General features: G+C 38.5%; 1 protein-coding gene across 1 annotated transcript in view; it reads right to left on the bottom strand.

Moving 5' to 3' along the window:
* The window catches only part of DNAH7 (dynein axonemal heavy chain 7), a 707015-nt gene that overhangs the window by 15717 nt on the left and 672939 nt on the right, over positions 1-18359 (bottom strand). The window contains exon 59 of the mRNA XM_033944671.1: positions 16038-16215. Within this exon, the coding sequence (XP_033800562.1) occupies positions 16038-16215 (178 nt within the window). The remainder of the gene's footprint in view (positions 1-16037; positions 16216-18359) is intronic.

Genomic DNA, 18359 nt, shown 5'->3' with positions numbered 1-18359 from the left:
GTCCATTCGCCGTTATACTTAAATCACTCAGTCCCATACAGTCAAAAGGGCTGTTCAATAATGTTCACTACACATTTTGCTTACTCTTCAATGGTTGTAACGAGGGCACTGGGCCCGTACTGATTGATCCTTTTATTCATCTTGTTTTCTTTAATTTCTTTTATCTTGGGAAGCACATTTTTCTTTATCACCTCCAGGGTTATTTAAGGACAGATCATCACCATTAATACCAATTCTTTATAGTTTAGAATAAAACAGACCATTAGCAGAAGTTACATGATCCCAGAGCCTATTTTACACCCAGATATTTGCTTGTGGGCAGAATTATATTTGATTACTATTACATACAATGGTCATGATACTAAAAAAAAAACCAGAAAAAAATAAGTGACTCTATTAATTGGGTTATTTTTCAGAGTTTTTATAATAGGTTAGTTGGTTTTTGTTTTGTTTTTTTAATTATTCATGTTACGTCCTTAGATTTATATGTACATTATGCAAAGTATAACAGATGTACAGTCTTGCTTCTGGTGATAGTTTTTAACTTTAGTAAACTATCTGAGCTTGCTTTCAGAGTTTAGCAAGGCCAGAACTATGCACTGCATCATACTATCCTGTTAGTAAAATTAGTTGTAATTAAAAATTAATGCAATTTTATTGCTTATATTTCTGAGATGTAGTGTATGTATAATGTTGCTACAATTAAACTCCATTTAGCTTTATACATCCCAGAGAAATATAGTATGTGGCAAAAAATGAAAATTATAAATTGTTTATACAACATATTAAATAGAACAGTATTTAACTTTCTTGGAAAGGTATATAGGTATTTTAATACCTTACAACAGGGGTGTCCAACCTATGGCCTGTGGGCCAAAGTCTGGCCTGTCATTATATGCCAGTGCTTATTAACTGTGTTAAAGTCTGTGGGGGCATAATTCTCTAGGGTATAAGTGGTTCTCAATGCTTGTTGAACTTACAAAATGTGTTATCTTGCGCAGTGATAAAAAGTGGTTAACCAGAAAAACTAAAACCTAGAAGTCAGAATTATATGGGATGTAGGAACCTGATTCATTAAGACTTGTCCCATTTTAGGGGTCTACTGGGGGGAAAAAGCTTAGTGAATCAGGCATTCTGGTGCAAAGGACATACGAATCTTGACAGTAGGTGATATTCCCAAGTTAATTGCAGAAGGATGAAATTTACATTCTTCAGCTCCGCCTCCTTCTCCAGTGCTGTAGAGCCCCCTCCAGGTTTTTCCTTCTGGAGGAAAGTTGAGAAAGTGTGAGTCTGATTTGCTCTGATAATTCTTTATTATTGAGGGGGGGGGGGGTTAAATCCAAGTTTGAGGCTTTTCAGTGCTGGAGAGGTCTCCTGTGACCTCGGAGCAGCTCTGCCTGGAAGAGGACACAGACTCTGGGTCAGATGTCTGCAGCTAGCAAAGCAACTCTGGGTTCCTGTACAACTGGCCTGCATTGGAAATTGTGGATCTTGGGATCAGGTCCCCTTGATGCTAGCTCACATCATTTATTAGGTGTTTGACCACAGGTTGTTTGGCTCCAATTTCAGTCCAGCAGGGCTTAATGGGTGCTGGCTATGTAAATTACTCCTCCTGCTCACACATGGATCCGCAGATATTGAGGTCTCAGTTGGGCTTTAGTCTGAATAGCAGCCCAAAGGCTGGTTTGTTGAGTCAGGCAGTGTATTCTCCACTTCCAGCTTCTGTGACAGCTGCAGTAGGTTAACCCAACCCAGACAGTGAGTACTACCTATTGAAGTCTATGAGAAAATCAAGGGAGAAGTTCTGAATTTGCAGGTTCTAAGGATTTCTGGGGATATTTCTAGGGTCCCCCACCTCCACAATCCCCTTCCCAGAATTTTTTTGATTCTTGGGTGGGTTTTCCTGGGATGTTTTTGGCGTGATTTCAAAAAACTTGTGTAACACACTATTCCATTCCAAGAAGTAGGCTGATGTTAGACCCAAAGGTTCATACACCTAATTCAAATTGAATTTAATTGATGAATTAGGATCTCAAACGCTCACAGTTACAAGCTAACAAAACTAGTCTTGGCTCATAACTATTTCGCGAGCTATCATCGGTCCTTACAACTTTTTTATTCAATTTAAAGTGTATGAAATTTTTTCTTTTTTATCAATTACTTTTTCTATACTTTTTGATACTATTCTTTTAGATACTAATCTTGTATAATACAATTTCTTAAGTTCATTTTTTATCCTTATTTCAATTTATAATGTAGACATGATGATACTTAGTTCGGGTGTGTTTTCATACCCGGCCCTCTGACCACAGCAGCGACGGAAGATCTCCGTTTTGCTCTCGTTTATAGTAGGAGAGCTGCATTAGGACCAGAGTGGTTAAACTAATTAACACTGGGAGTCCTGAGAGTTTGCTGTTTTCCTGCTTTGAGCTAAGCACCCAAGCTAAGTATCATCATGTCTACATTATAAAATTGAAATAAGGATAAAAAATGAATTTAAGAAATTGTATTATACAAGATTAGTATCTAAAAGAATAGTATCAAAAAGTATAGAAAAAGTAATTGATAAAAAAGAAAAATTTTCATACACTTTAAATTGAATAAAAAAGATGTATGGACAGATGATAGCTCATGAAATAGTTATGAGCCAAGACTAGTTTTGTTAGCTTGTAACTGCGAGCATTTGAGATCCTAATTCATCAATTAAATTTAATTTGAATTAGGTGTTAGAACCTTTGGGTCTAACATCAGCCTCCTAATGTCACTGGACTTTCCAAACCCTGACGCAGAAATAACCCACGAAAAAGGACACAAACTAGACCTAATCACCTTCTCCCACAAAGAAATAGCCCCCAAAATACAATATCACTCAGAGCCCTGGGAAAAATGTATTTGGTCAGACCACTACATTGGCAAGTTCAATCTACATTGGCTAAAACAAAACACTCAACAAAAACACAAAAACGCCAATATGAACACAGTAACCAGCCGTGGCATCATTAACCCAACCGAATTCTGGACCCACTATGAGTTACAACCCCCAATCAATGAAAATCAGGACTTCCCCACAAAATGGGAAACTTACAGCAAAGAACTCCTAAACAAAATTGCACCATATAAAACCTACAAAAAGAAAAATAGACCACCAAATGAATGGTATGACGGGGAACTACTAACCACCAAACAGGAACTAAGAAAATTGGAAAGAATCTGGCAAAAAACAAACAATGAGTCAGACAAGACAAAATGGAAACAAAAAATGAAAATATACAAAAATATGATCAAAGAAAAACGCACTAAGCATTATGCGAAAAAAATTGGTACTTCAAAAATAAACAGCAAAGAATTATTCAAACTAGTAAAAACCATAACCGACACAACACAAATACTGAAAAAGGACACTGAGCCCACTCCATCGGCACAAACCCTAGCCAACTTCTTTCAAAATAAAATCACAGAGCTAAGAGCAACACTACCCACGCCCACAACAAATGCTCCTCAATTCCTAGAACCCCACGACCAAGACACCAAGGTAGACATGATATGGGACCACCTTGAACATCCAAACTGGCAGCAATTCCTGAATTTATTTAACAAGTACACCAAATCTAACTGCCTACTTGATGCATGTCCCCCTAAAATCATGACAGTTGCCCCCCTAGAATTTAAAAAGGAACTTTTTGCATGGCTAACATCCACCCTTACAAGCGGAACATTAAACAAAAAAATGGGTCACATACTAATCACCCCAATCCCCAAAGACCAGAAAGCCTCCGCAGCATTGACAACCAATTTCAGACCCATAGCAAGCATTCCCCTCTTCACAAAGATACAGGAAGGACTGGTCAACCTTCAATTAGTCAACTACCTGGACAAATTTAACCTCCTTAGCGAACACCAATCAGGATTCAGGAAAGGATACAACACTGAAACTGTCCTAGCCTCCTTACTGAACCACCTCTATGATCTCTTCAGTAAAGGCAAAAGCGCACTGATCCTACAATTAGATCTCAGCAGTGCGTTCGATTTGGTAGACCATGAAATCATGCTACTGTGCCTTGAAGCAATGGGAATATCAGGAAAGGCAAAGAAATGGTTCCAAGAATTCCTAACAAACAGATCCTACAGAGTAATTGGCAATGGAAACTACTCCAAACCATGGAAAAACCCATCAGGCGTGCCCCAAGGTTCCCCCCTATCGCCCACACTTTTCAATATCTATATCGCCTCCTTAGGCCACCTACTACAAAAATTAAATTTAATACACTACATTTACGCCGACGACATATCCATCCTTATACCCTTAAACGACATCACAAAAGAAATTGTAGATAACCTCTCATACACAATGACCGAAATCAATAAATGGACCAACAACTTCAAACTAAAACTAAACGCAGAGAAAACAAAAGTCTTTCTGGCTAGTCCTAATGACAAAATTACGAATACATCGATAAAAATAAACAACCACGAATACCCAATTTCCAAAAACATAAAAATACTAGGTATCACGCTAGACACTCATCTAACTATGACTGACCACACAAACTCACTAGTCAAAAAATGCTTTTACACGTTATGGAAACTAAGAACCATAAAAAAATACTTTGACCCTACATCATTCAGGTTGCTGGTACAAGCACTGACCCTATCCCTTCTTGATTATTGCAACATCATATATCTGGGCATCCCACAAAAAACAATCAAAAAACTAAGACTCATACAAAACACCGCCGTCCGCCTAATTTTCGGACTAAGAAAAAACGACCACATCAGCCCCTACTATAAAAAACTGCATTGGCTTCCAATAGAAGCGCGAATTATATTCAAATTTGCTTGCACCTGTTTTAAACAAGCCTGGGGAATAGCACCTTCATATCTACAAACACACTTCACCCTACATAACCCCACAAGAACGACCAGGAACAAAAACATCTTTGCATACCCAAAGATTACAGGCTGCAGATACAAAGCCTTCCTGGATAGAACCTTTAAGTTCCAAGCGAACAGACAGCAAATCTGGCTGAAAAACCACATAATCGAACCCAATGTAACTTATAATGCATTCCGCAAAACAATCAAAACTGCCCTCTTCGCAAAATACATTGACTAAAACGGCCCCCAACGCCACCAGGTCTCCTCTCCCCATTAAACGCATTTTCTCTCTCTCTACAAACCCCTCATACCTTGATCTCCTCGAACCCAGAACTCCAACTCTTGGTTGTTCTAAATCCCTCAGACACTCATTACCCTTAGATCTCCAATCAATTAATACGTAACTTTCGCCTCTAAACTATTGTATTGCATATAGACTCTTTGTACGATATTGTATTTAGACTTAATGTATAGTATTGTATTTAGACTTAATGTATAGTATTGTTATTCAGACTCACGGTATTGTATAGTATCGTATTGTATGTGGATCTATTGTTTTGTTTTGTATTGTTTTAAAACCTTTAATATTCGCTGAATGTCCAGCCTTCTTACTATGTAAACCGCCTAGAAGTCGTCCGACTGTGGCGGTATAGAAAAAATAAAGTTATTATTATTATTATTACTTCTTGGAAGGGAATAATGTTTTTGGCGTGACCATGTTGCTGTGGTAGCCATCTTGAATTTTCCCAATTTTGATTAAAAGCCTCAATTTGCCTCAAACCCTCAATTTGGATTAAAAACACTTGAGATGGACTCCTCTAGTGGAGCTATCCCTATATCATGCCAGATTTGCGATGGATGGCTGACAGATCAGCATCCACATGCTACATGCTGTGGAGCATGTGAGAGGGTCCTTAAGGCTGGGGGATCACAGAGGACCCCTTGTCTAGGGAAAATAACTTCTACAAAGTCTTGGGATGGAGCTCAGGCAAAGCACAGGTGCGTGGATGATGCTGAGTCCAGGAAATGGCAAAGTGAAACCTGGAAGGGCACTATGGGGGACTCTAGTGAGGAATTTGCCCCAGATTTTGTAAGTTTACTGTGGAAAGATTATTTAAACTATTGAGAGTCTTCCACATCTGTAAAGAGGGCAATGGTGTCTGCACAAGGGTACATGTCCTCTCCAAAAGTACTTTCTACAGCAGAAACTCATGAGCAGGAACCAGAGGACCAGTCTGATAATGACTGGGGGAACTGGAAGTCAGTTTTACTGTCCCAGAGTGAATCATCCCTCCTGGGGATTCGGGGGTCTCAAACAAACTGAAGGCCTGGAGACAGTAATCCCTCTTGAGTAAGAGGAAGACCTGACAATGCAATGCCTATTTAAAGTTATAGCGTTGCTGGAGCTTATCCCTGAGTCATTGTGGGAGATAAACCTGGAGTCTTCACAGACTGTAGCAGCGCAGTGCTCCATTATGAGTGCTTTTCAGGTGCAGACTTCATTTTTCCGTAGCATCCGGATCTTACTGCTCTAATTATAGAGCATTGGGAGATTCCGGAGAGCTCCTTAAGGGGAGCTAAGATGATAACAAGGCTGCAAGCTCCTGCATTTTAGCAGTTACTTGTTCAGCCTAATGTAGACTCGCTGGTAGCTCAGGATACCAAGTGGACTTCCCTTGAAGTGTATGCAGGACCACAGAGTGGATATAGTCCTTAAGGCCCCAATTCTGCAAAGTTTGCCTATCTTTAGACATGCTTTAGGCGTCTTTTATATTTAGGCACCATATAGGCATCCCCAATAATAGACATGATCTAATTTTTTCTGTTCTAGGCGCCGGATAGATGTCCCTGCAATGTATTTAGTTATATGTAAAAATGTGTTTTTCTCTGATTTTTTTTCTTCATTATTTCACGATTGTAAGCTTTAACATAATAAAAACAAAAAAGTATGCCATCTTCAAAAGGATATTTATAATATTTTTCTTCCAGTGAGAGGTACTGACTGGGAGTTGAACTGGGAACATCAGTGTGAATCTTAAGTATGGTTGAATAAATGTGACATGGAGTCAAATACTGCTGTTTATATCAATTGCAAACTCAACTTTTGTAATGTATTGTTTTTAGTATTGCTAATGTTGTGCTATTTGAGATGAAAATTAGATTGGATTGGTCTGTAGCTTGTAATTTTTATTAAAATGAGTATTGTGGGAGCTGGAGTAAACCAGCATTACACGCTAACCATTATTCTAACTGCTGTGCTACAGAATGAGCTATAAAATAATACCAATTCAGCTTTTATTATACTGTTCCGTGTAGGCATCATTATGGCTACAGTATAGGCGTTCTTGCTGCGCTGTATCGGAGCCCTGTATTCCTTTTCTTCACTATTTCAAGATTGTAAGCTTTAACATAATAAAAACAAAAAAAGTATGCCATCTTTAAAAGGATATTTAAAATATTTAAGTTTTATTGAGATGCACAACTGGGAGTTGAACTGGGAACATCAGTGTAGAAGGGTAGAAGTTTAACCTGTGTGCTACACAGGAAGCTGTATAGCAATTGTAAAATTAGCTCCTAGAAGGAATAGCTGTTTGAGCATTGTTTGGGTTTTAGATAGATGTGATTTGGGCTTCAGAAAGACGTTAGTCTGATAGATGTGAGTTCTATGGATGATATTTAGGCAACCATGTAAGTCATCCTTTGAGCTTTGTTTGGGCATCAGATAGACGTTATTTGATACATGTTTCTCTGAATGGGATTTAGGCAAATTATGGGACATTAACAATTCGACCACAGTAACAACTTGGACCTAGGAGTGGCTTACTCTGCATACCTGTCATCCATCTCATCGAACTGCAGTTGCCTGATATTACACTTGCATACTGCTTTCTTGGACTATACAATAAAAATTTTAAACCATTTTTCACCTTGTGCTTATTTACATTGAGTAGCAGCTGGGCATTAGTGTTTCCTTAATAAGCACCACTTCAGCTACTTCGTCACATTGACCTTTGCCTTATCTAGTGTTCCATGAGGCCCAGGCTGCAAAGGAGAGAAGTGGGGAGGCCCTTAGGGGGTGGCAAACAGTTGCTGGCATGTCTCCTGCCTCACAGCCTGCAGCCAGCATAATATTTGAGAAAATGACATTATAGGAGAGCTGGAGAGGATGAACAAGGTACAACGAGGTACCCTAACTTGGTGAGCCAGAAATGGCGTCTTTCAGTCGGGGAGAAGGTTAAGATATGCTTAATTGCAGCCATTACGGCGTGCTTCGGGAACTCCACTACGGAGTCGCAAGCATGCTGTAGCTACATCCGCAACGACGCCTAAATGGAACAGTATAGTCAAACCTGAATTACTATGATTGTATGGCTTATTTTGTAGAATGAAGCTTGGGGTGTGAGCCTGCTCTGGTTTCGACTCCCTCAGGTACTTCAGCTGACACAATACTCATTTTAATAAAAATTACAAGCTCTTTTTTTTTTTTCTTTTTTTTTAAATCTTTATTCATTTTCAAACTTAGAATAAGTGTGACAAATGTTCAAACAAATTAACAATAAATACATCACTTAATAATCAGCAATGATACAAATCATAAACTCTTATCACCCCCCTTCCCATCCTTTCCCAACATATGATCAAATATCTTATAGAATATGTAATAATAAAAATAACCCCCTCACTACTAAACTTGTAAATTTAAGGGAAACAAACTCATCTAATCAGTACAATACTTTGTTAATGGCTCCCACGCATCCTGAAATTTCCTAAAACAACCCCTGGACGTGTATGATGATGGGAATCTCTATGCCACACTTTTAAAATGGAACGTATGATGGCCTTACAACAGGGACATTATAGGAAATTTATGGATGTTTGGGAGCCATTGACAAAATTTTGATTTTGCCCTTTCATCATACACGTCCAGGGTGGTTGGGGAGATAATTTTAATTCGAGTGCAATTGTTGGATATATAGAAAGTGGGAGGGGGGGGGATGATATTTGTATTTGTCATAAAATATAATTTGATAGAATAGAATTTAAGTGCTGTTAAAGTGTAAAATGTCTGTATAATATGGTGCCTATGTAGGTACCTAAGTATAAGTGGAAGCCTAGATTAGACAGCTAGTAATTTTTATTAAAATGAGTATTGTGTCAGCTGAAGTACATGAGGGAGTCGAAACCAGACCAGGCTCACACTCCAACCTTCACTCTAACCACTGTGCCACACAATAAGCCATAAAATCATAGCAATTCGGGTTTGATTATACTGTCCAACTTAGGCATCGTTACAGCTATAGCTATGGTGTGATTGCGGCTCCATGATAAATAAATCACAGGTTTTAAATGATTGGTTTGAGGAAACAAATCCAAACTTCTTATTTCTGACAGAAACATGGATGGCCTTGGACACGGATGCTAATATAAACGAAATCCTACCGGAAGGATATAAAATCCTTCCATTAGCTAGGAATTGGAAAAAAAGGGGGTGGCTTAGCAATAATCCTAAAAGAATCTTTTGATTTTAACAGGATTGATTTTAAATCCACAGATGATCTGGAAATTCTAACTTGTAAGGTTTCAAACACTTATCTGGAAGGTTCATTAATTGTAACACTATTTTATATCCCTCCTAAAAGATGGCCAAGTGCCAAAGAATAATTTTTTGAATTTCTTACTACTAACACATTGATGGGATCATCCAATCTTTTAATGGGTGACATAAATATTCATTTGGAACAAGTGGGAAATTTAGAAGTGGTTGAAATATTCTCATTTTTAACTACCCTAGGGTTTATAATACCAGATGTAGAAAAAACACATTATAAGGGACAACAACTAGATTTAGTTACCTTTTCATTAAAATAACAACCTGATCCAAAGATTCAACATCTACTAGGGGCATGGGAGAAATGCATCTGGTCAGATCATTATATTTGTAATTTTGAATTATGCTGGTAAAGAAGCAATCTGTTCTAAAAAAAATAAAAACATAAGGACTAAATTAATTACTAGTAGAGGAATTATAAATCCAACTGAATTCTGGATTCATTATGAAGTACACCCTAAAACTGAGGAGGACTAAAGCCTATACGATGGCAAAGTCCTATGCTTTACAATTCTTATAGGAGCTAATTTTGCCATTACTATACCAGTTTCTCTGTAGCACAGGAGTGAAGCTTCCACCCTTCTAGGCTGATGTTTCTAGTTCAACTCCCACTCAGTACCTCTCAATCAAAAAGTAATCTTATACTTATCCTTTTAAACATGGCATACGTTGTTATTTTTTTGTTTTTATACTGTTGAAGTATACAATTCTGAAATAATGAAGAAAAAGGATAGAACAGGGCAGTGAGATCTACCTTGTTCTATCTCCTAGTAGAATTAACTGCCATTCACTACCTATAAGAAGCAATATAATCAAATCAGAATTGCTATTATTTTATGGCTCATTGTCTAGCACAGCAGATTAGAGTGAAGGTTAGCAAGTAAGAATGTCATATTTTTTCAATATGCACGCTGATGTTCCCAGATCAACTCCCACTGAAACTAAGATATTATAAATATCCTTTTAAACATGGTATACTGTGTTTTTATTATCCTTTTAATGATGGTATACTTTGGGTTTATGTTAAAGCTTGCAATCCTGAAATAATAACAAATCAGTAAAAAAACACATATTTATATATATAACTAACATCGTAGGAATGTCTATCTGGCATCTATATCAGGAAAAAGTTGATTTTTGAAAATGGGTTTCAGACGCCTACCCGATGCCTAAGTAACGCTGATTGAAACTTGCACCACGAGGAAGTCTAAAGCATGCCTAAAACTAGACGTAGTTTACAGAATCGGGGCCTTAGTGCAGGCACTAGTCTTATCCATACTGGATTACTGCAATATTGTTTATTTGGGAGCTCCAAAGAAAATCCTGAGAAAACTGAGAATAGTACAGAATACGGCTGTCCGATTGATATTTGAGTTGAAGAAAAATGACCATATTAGTCCTTACTACCGACTGTTATATTGGCTCCTGGTGGAGGCAAGAGTACTATTCAAATTCTCTTGCATCTGTTTTAAGCTAGTTTGGGGATTTGCCCCAACTTACCTTTTATCTCATTTTGTGTTATACAGCCCAACGAGGATAACTAGGACTTCCAATCTATTTGCTTATCCAAAAATTACTGGCTGCAGATGCAAGACTTTTTTGGATAGGACTCTTGCATTTCAAGCAAGTAAGCAGCAGTCCTGGTGGGGTAATTGTATTGGTGGAGTTATGCTGTCTTATGGTGCATTTCGAAAAGTAATTAAGTCAGCGTTGTTTGATAAATTCATTTCCTAAATGTGGATATTACTGTCAACAAAATTTTACTTTGAACATATTTAAGCAACTTGTTGTATTTTAATTATTTGTATGTTATTTCGCTGATTGTCCAGCCTTCTTGTGTGTAAACCACCTAGAAATTGTTTGATTATGGTGGTATAGAAGAATAAAGTTATGTTATGAAAGCCACAATTTTTACTTTTCATTTTTTAGCTTTAAGATAATTAGTTAATACTCTTCCCGCTTTATTCAAATTTCCATAATACAGAGAACAGTTCTTTCCAAGCCATTTGAGAGGTTGTATTTAGAGTAGCAGCTTATGTCCCCATTACGATTGTTTCATGTGGTGAGTATCAAGTTGCCAAATGGGTTAAGGACAATAGTATTTAATTGGACACTTGGAAAACTTTGAAATTTATTAATAAATTAACAGATGTTCCAGTAGAGAAATCCACTTATCAATCCTTGTGGTTAAACTCCAAGATTCAAATAGGCGGATCTGGGATCGCCTGGAAGCACTGGATGCAGGCAGGCATACGTACACTAGATGATATTCTATCAAATGGGAAAATGCTTGATTTTTCATGACTGCAACAAACATTTGGTATTGCAAAGTCTCAAAATTATAAGTGGTTGCAGTTGAAGCAAGCCATTCAGAAGGGGTTCCCTGATTGGCAAAATCTAAACAATTATTGCAGCTTCCAGGTCCTATGCTTCCAGATAGATTCATTAGGACATCAGGCTGCCGGTGGTTTAAATTAATGTCTGATTTCTTGAATAAAAATCCAAAAAATGGTCTTAGAGACATCTGGAACATTGAGATCAAGTAGTATATTTCTGCGTCTCGATGGCCACGAATTTGGACTTAGAGGATGAGATGTACAGCATCAGCATCTATGAGACAAATGTGTTTTTTTCTGTTACATAGATCTTTTTGGACCCCGGTTAGGTTACACAAGTTAGACAGTGCTAAATCTAATAGATGATGGTACTGTCATCTGGACATAGGGACACTGGATCATGTGTTGTTCTATTGTCCTGTGATACTTAACTTTTAGAGGTCAATATGGGGTAAGATTAATAACATATTGGAATCATCAATTCCACTGACATATTGAGGCGGTCATATGTGGAACGTTATTATATGTTAAACCCCCTATGGATCAATATAAATGCTGTCTTTTTCATGTCATGACCGGGATAGCCATACAGATGATAACACGAACCCCCTATGGATCGATATAAATGCCGTCTTTTTCATGTCATGACCGGGATAGCCATACAGATGATAACACGAAATTGGAAGAACTACGATCGCCTAATTTTCCCTTTCTGGTGGGCAAATTTGTGCTCCATCTATAGATATGAAAAAATGAATGTTGATAATTTGGGACACAGTAATTTATTTAAATTAGTTTGGGGCCCGTTGACATCATATATTCCTTCACTATAGTAGGTCTTTGATTATGAATCAGTTTTTGTTTATTTTCGTACACATCCAGGGAAGGGTGAGGGGGGGATTTTTCTGGCCTAATTTTGACCTTTGAATATTTACATTTGAGGTGGATGGGAGGGCATTATTAATTTGTGTAGGGTAAGGCTATTGGGAAAATCTATGTTTCTGTGTTGTATTGAATAATCATTGAAAATGATTTGGTTATGTAAGTTGAATGTGCTTTTGTTGATTAATTGTATGTTATATATCGTTATGTTATATATCTATGTTGCACTATTGCAGTTTGGAAAATCAATAAAGAATTGAAAAAAAAAACATATTTAAGAAACTTGTTGTATTTTAATTATTTTTATTGGTTTTCGCTGATTGTCCAGCCTTCTTTTGTGTAAACCGCCTAGAAATTGTTTGATAATGGCGATATTGAAGAATAAAGTTATGTTATGCTAGCGGGATGCTCTGTCTTCCCTCTTATGGTGATACGAGGAGTGTTCAATAATTTATCTACCTCAGTAAGAAATAAGAGTTTTAAAAAAAAATAAATTTATTTTTCAATAAATTCCCCTGATAGCTCCATACAGTTCATCCACTTTTCCTGCAATGACTTTAACCCTTTGAAAAGAAACTTTTTGTCTGACTTTCAAACCAGGACGTCACAGCTTCTTTGATGTCTTCATCACTTGAAAACCACTGTCAACAAAGAGATTTCATGAAAACTCAAAACAGGAAATAATCCAAGGGAGCCAGGTAAGGACTGTAGGATGGATAGTTCAGCTGCTGAAACCTACATTCTTGGATGACAGGACAGCCTATGATTGTCATGACATCATGATATATACACTGGCGCATTGTCGTGAAGCAGCAGCACACCTGCTGTGAGCTTTCCCTTGATTGACTCCTACAAAGCAATCATTGTGTTGATGTTGTCTTGTGTGGCATGAACTCCAGAATCAAAGGTCCTTTATCATCCCAGAAAACAGTTGCCATGACTTTGCCTATAGATTTTTTTGTCTTGAACTTTTTTGGGGTGGGAGATGACTTGTGTTTCCACTGCATTGACTCGTATATCATAGCAAATTTCCCCATAAGAAAAAATGGAAACTTAAGACGATTTGTTCCACAATCCCCAAACTTTAATACAAAATACTAAATGTACTTATATTGCAAGACCTTGCTCATTTAGAACAGTCACTATACTCCTGAAGTGTCAGAGAAAGAACCACCATTGACTCAGTTGTGATGTGTGTATACTCTATGTACTTGTTGTCAGCATAGCTATTGCTAGCATTCAGCATTTTCAGTTGGCATAACTAATGTCAGCGAAGGCCTATGGGAAATTATATCAATCTGACTCTGGCATGTGAACGCAGATAGACCCTGAGGGCAGGGAGACTGTTTTAAGTAGCCCTGATTAAATCATGATTAGCTAAAAGGTGTTAATGTCTGATTAAGAGGGTGCTTAGGACAATGGGTCCAGGTGCACAGATAACTAAAGTTAATCAGAAAATATTGTCAGAGACAGACTGGAAATTACATATGACTACAGCCTATTTTTCTCCTGTCTACGAAGGAGGGGGGATATTTAACTTCTATTGAAGCTCAATAGATTCTGGTTTTTAGAATAAGTTTCCAAACTATAAAAGCCCCCTCGCAGCATCACCCCCCTCTCTTGGCTCTTGGCACTCTGGTCCTCTCTTGTTTCTCTTGAGCTATCTCTCTCTCTGGCTCTCCTTAGAACTTCAGACTCTCTGTCTCTTTGTCTCTGAACTCTGTAAGGCAGGGAAACTGCTTTGCTCTCTACTTAATTGTAATGCTTATAAATATTGCTTTTCTGTAAGCCTATTTCTATAATATATTCTTTATGCAATCACCTCTGGATGTGTTTCTTATTGGATTCTACTCCTGGTGAATCTTCTGTGAGGAAACTGAACCTGGGACCTGGTGTTTGTAAGGGCGCCTCTCAAGTGACCCTACCAACCATATATTGTGGGGGCCACTAACAATCCTTACACTTGTATATCAAGTTAAAATTTAATCAAATGTTTTGCAAAACACTTGCAAACCAAGTTACTTGCAATCCAAGGTTTTACAATACTAGCTAATAGAGATAAGCTAATTACTTTTTAGCCTTCTAATTGGTTCAAGGGCCTATAAATCAGAGATCAGCCCAGGGGTGAGAGGGAAGGAATTAAAGTCTAAACTGAAGCTGCCTGTGCCCATTAGCTGTACTTTATACTGATACTCCAGGGATTAAAAAAATAGTCATTTGAAATGCTAGCCTAACAGAGCCTTCCTATGCTAAGAAAAAAGCAAAAAATAACAACAAAAAACAAATACTATCCCTAAAACTCCCTTTCTAAGTGAGCAGAGTACTTTAAATAAAATAAGTCCCTGAGCTTATCTATTTAGCTTTAAGTTTCCCTTTTCCCAAGTTTGTAAGAAATTTCCCGCAAAATCTTAACAATGAAGATATCTCTGTCTCTGGAAGTTCTCTCACAGCAGCTCTCGACCTCAGAGTCTGCACTCTCCCATAGTCAGAGATGTCCCAAGAATGGGATCCTCTGTAGCACTGAAAAATCATGTAAACGGTCCAAAAACCAAATATAATTGAAAAAATAAACAGGAGCATAAAAGTTCGGCTCCTACCATCTTGCTTGTTGAGAGACAACTGAAGAATTAGAGGATAGCCCAGAAGGATGAGAGGCAGAGCAAAAGAATGCTAATGAAGCTCCCTACAAAAATTATTGGAACAAAGGACTGATTACCCACATGTTCAGGAATGGAGTATCTGTCGCACTAGAAACTTTTATTTAATATGATCCCATTTTAACATGTAAAACTTCACATAGCCCTAGATGGCAATAAAAAAAAATAACAGAACCCATTCGGTCCTCTCCTCCCATCTGCTTCTTCCTTTCTAACATCCAAAAGCATGAAAGAGACAGCAGCATAGTTATCAATGTGCATGTTAAGACCTCAGTGCTTTCTATGGGTTTCCACTCTAAAGAAGCCCACACCGGCTTAATTGTCTCACAGGCCCTATGTTGACTGCCAATGTTGAATATAGGTCACAATGGAGATCCAGTGAGAAGAGGTGCAGCACTGATTCTGTGACCCCCATTAATTGCAAACAGAATCCCATTTGGGTCCCCAACCATTTCTGGGAACTGCTGCTTTTAGGACTCCTTTTACAAAGCTGTGTTAGGCTTTTTTATCATCGGCCATGACAGTATTAGCTCCGACGCTCATAGAATTCCTATGAGTGTCGGAGCTAATACTGCCACAGCCTGCGATAAAAAAGCCTAATGCAGCTTTGTAAAAGGGGTGGGGGTTAGTGCCCCATTTCTAAAGGGATGTAGTTACTTTAGTATTCATTTTGCTTACCATCCTCAGGGGCATGTCTGTATTCTTTGTCCTCCAGCACTTCATAGTCAAACCCTAGTAAATCGATGGGAATGGTGAACTTTCTAGCATAGTTCTGTTGTGCACCAGTTAAAAAGGCTTGTGTAAAAAAGAAGCCTGACACCCAAAATACAGGAGGTGTTCCATTTTCATACCAGTCCTAGAACACGGTAAGGAAAAGAAGAAAATATGGAAATTACAGAAACAAAATGTTTCAGTTGAAATAACAAATGAATTATATATATATTTTCCATACTTGTTATAAAAATTTTTAGAATATTTTTTATGTTTATAAATGAAAAAACACAATCCCTCTAATTTTATAATGGTGCACAGCTTACACTCATAACTTCCCATGCACAGGTAATATAATTTTAGCATGGGATAGCAGGAAGTGTTTCAGTGCTTGTACAGAAACTATTATCATAGAGCACATTAACATGCATGCTAGTGCAGTTATTATCCCAGGGCCATTTAGGGGGGGGGGGGGGGGGGGAGGAGAAATGTTTTTCTTAGGCATTGCACAAATGAAACTTTGTGTCAGACCCAGAGCAACATACACAGAAGGATTGGCTGAGAGGAATGGGAGTCTTAACAGCATCCCCTTTCTCACTTCAGCTCAATCTCCCTCCCTATATCTCCTTAAACTGACGTGCCCCCTGTCATCCAACAGTTAAAAAAAAAAGTACGTGGTAGTCTAGTAGGCCTTTCACAAATGTGATCTGACCCCCCACCCCCAACACCAACATCTACACAAAGATCCTTGGTGCTCTAATGCCTCCCTTCCAGACTGGCACTCCCTCCCCAACCTTTCTTCAAGCCTGAGATGAACAAGGCAGGGCCAGTCTACCATATAAGGACATTTCTCCTTTATATGGCAAACTGACTGCCCACCGCATCATGCCAATGAGGATTTTTTTCTTTAAAACAATTGAGGACAAGAGATATGGTCAGGCAAGAGGAAGACAGGACCCTAGCCCACCTCTGGCTTCTATATAGATGATGGTTTTTTTTAATTTTGGGGAGGGGCAGGGAGTAGATGTTGGGTTGAGAGACCAAGTGAGGCTACTAGGGGCCCTGCAGAAAGCTGACCGGAAAGCCAGCAATTTTTTTTTCTTCAGTGTCACCCTTCCTGTCAGTGCCTGAGCCAATCACCAATCTAGCACTGACAGGAAAGGTGATATTTATCAATGAGTTTTGGATTACTGTTGCTATTTTAACAAAGCAGTACTTTGTAGGTGACCCGTCAAATGCATGCAGGACACTGGCTTACCGACTATCCCACCCTGACATTTGCGCGCATAACAAATGCACGCTACTGTATTGCCTTCCTGCTTGCGCTCTGAGGGGTGTGTGGGAGGAACCCCTTCCCCCACACTACACTTAAAACTCCTGCTCTCCTCGCACAAACTCAAAGTTTTCTATTTTCCGCTTTGAGAGGGGGTGTGTGTGGGGGAAACTTCCCCCATTACAATCAGGGGGATGCTGTAGTGCACCTTTACCGCAACCCGCCTCCAATCCACTTACAATTTTGCCCCTAACAGAAGGCAATAGGGTGGCGCATATTTCTCCTGTGTGCACATGTCAGGGCGGGATTGTCGGTGCACCAATGGCCTGCACGCTATTGATGGCGTACCACTTTGTATGCTCATTAATTATAGCATGCTGTGGTATTTTTGCTGTAATTTTGTGGTAAAGTGCAGGCTCTACCACATAGCTTCCTGCATGGGTTCCTCTGTTAATTGGCATCTAAGTGATGACAAGTAGCAACAATTGATTTTAGTTTAAATCTCTTATTAGTGACAAGTGAACTTACAAAGCCAACATAATAGTACATCAATAGCAGGTGATCAAACAGGAAAACATCTATTGTCAATAATCTAGTCACCAATGATTTTTTTTCTATGTTTTCCCCCCTCCCCCCAATCTCCGCATTCCCCCCAACTCCCACTAATTACACACCCAACATTTCCAGAGATATATACAACAGTCATTCTAATTCTATTATTATCCTTAAACCCCTGAAGACCCCTACCACCCAACCCCTGCATACCAAAAGCAAAGATTATAGGCCAAGCAATACTCCAGATAAGACTAACAATTCTATTCGATGAACCAAAATCCCTCAACCCTATCCCAGGGGCTAAACTCTTAAACCCCCAGGTAAAATTCTAGCATGTGAGAGTCCACTGAAGCATACCCCCCAAAATTTGGCCAGATTGAGTTTGAATCTGGAGAAATCTCCAAATTCAGCAAAGATTTCCAGCAATGCTGGCAATGATGCTTCAGCTGAAGTAATATGTA

Source organism: Geotrypetes seraphini, chromosome 5, assembly GCF_902459505.1.
Source record: "Geotrypetes seraphini chromosome 5, aGeoSer1.1, whole genome shotgun sequence".
In the NCBI taxonomy this organism is placed as follows: Eukaryota; Metazoa; Chordata; class Amphibia; order Gymnophiona; family Dermophiidae; genus Geotrypetes; species Geotrypetes seraphini.
Note: the sequence above shows the minus strand (reverse complement) of the source record. Positions and strands in the feature narration are given on the sequence as shown.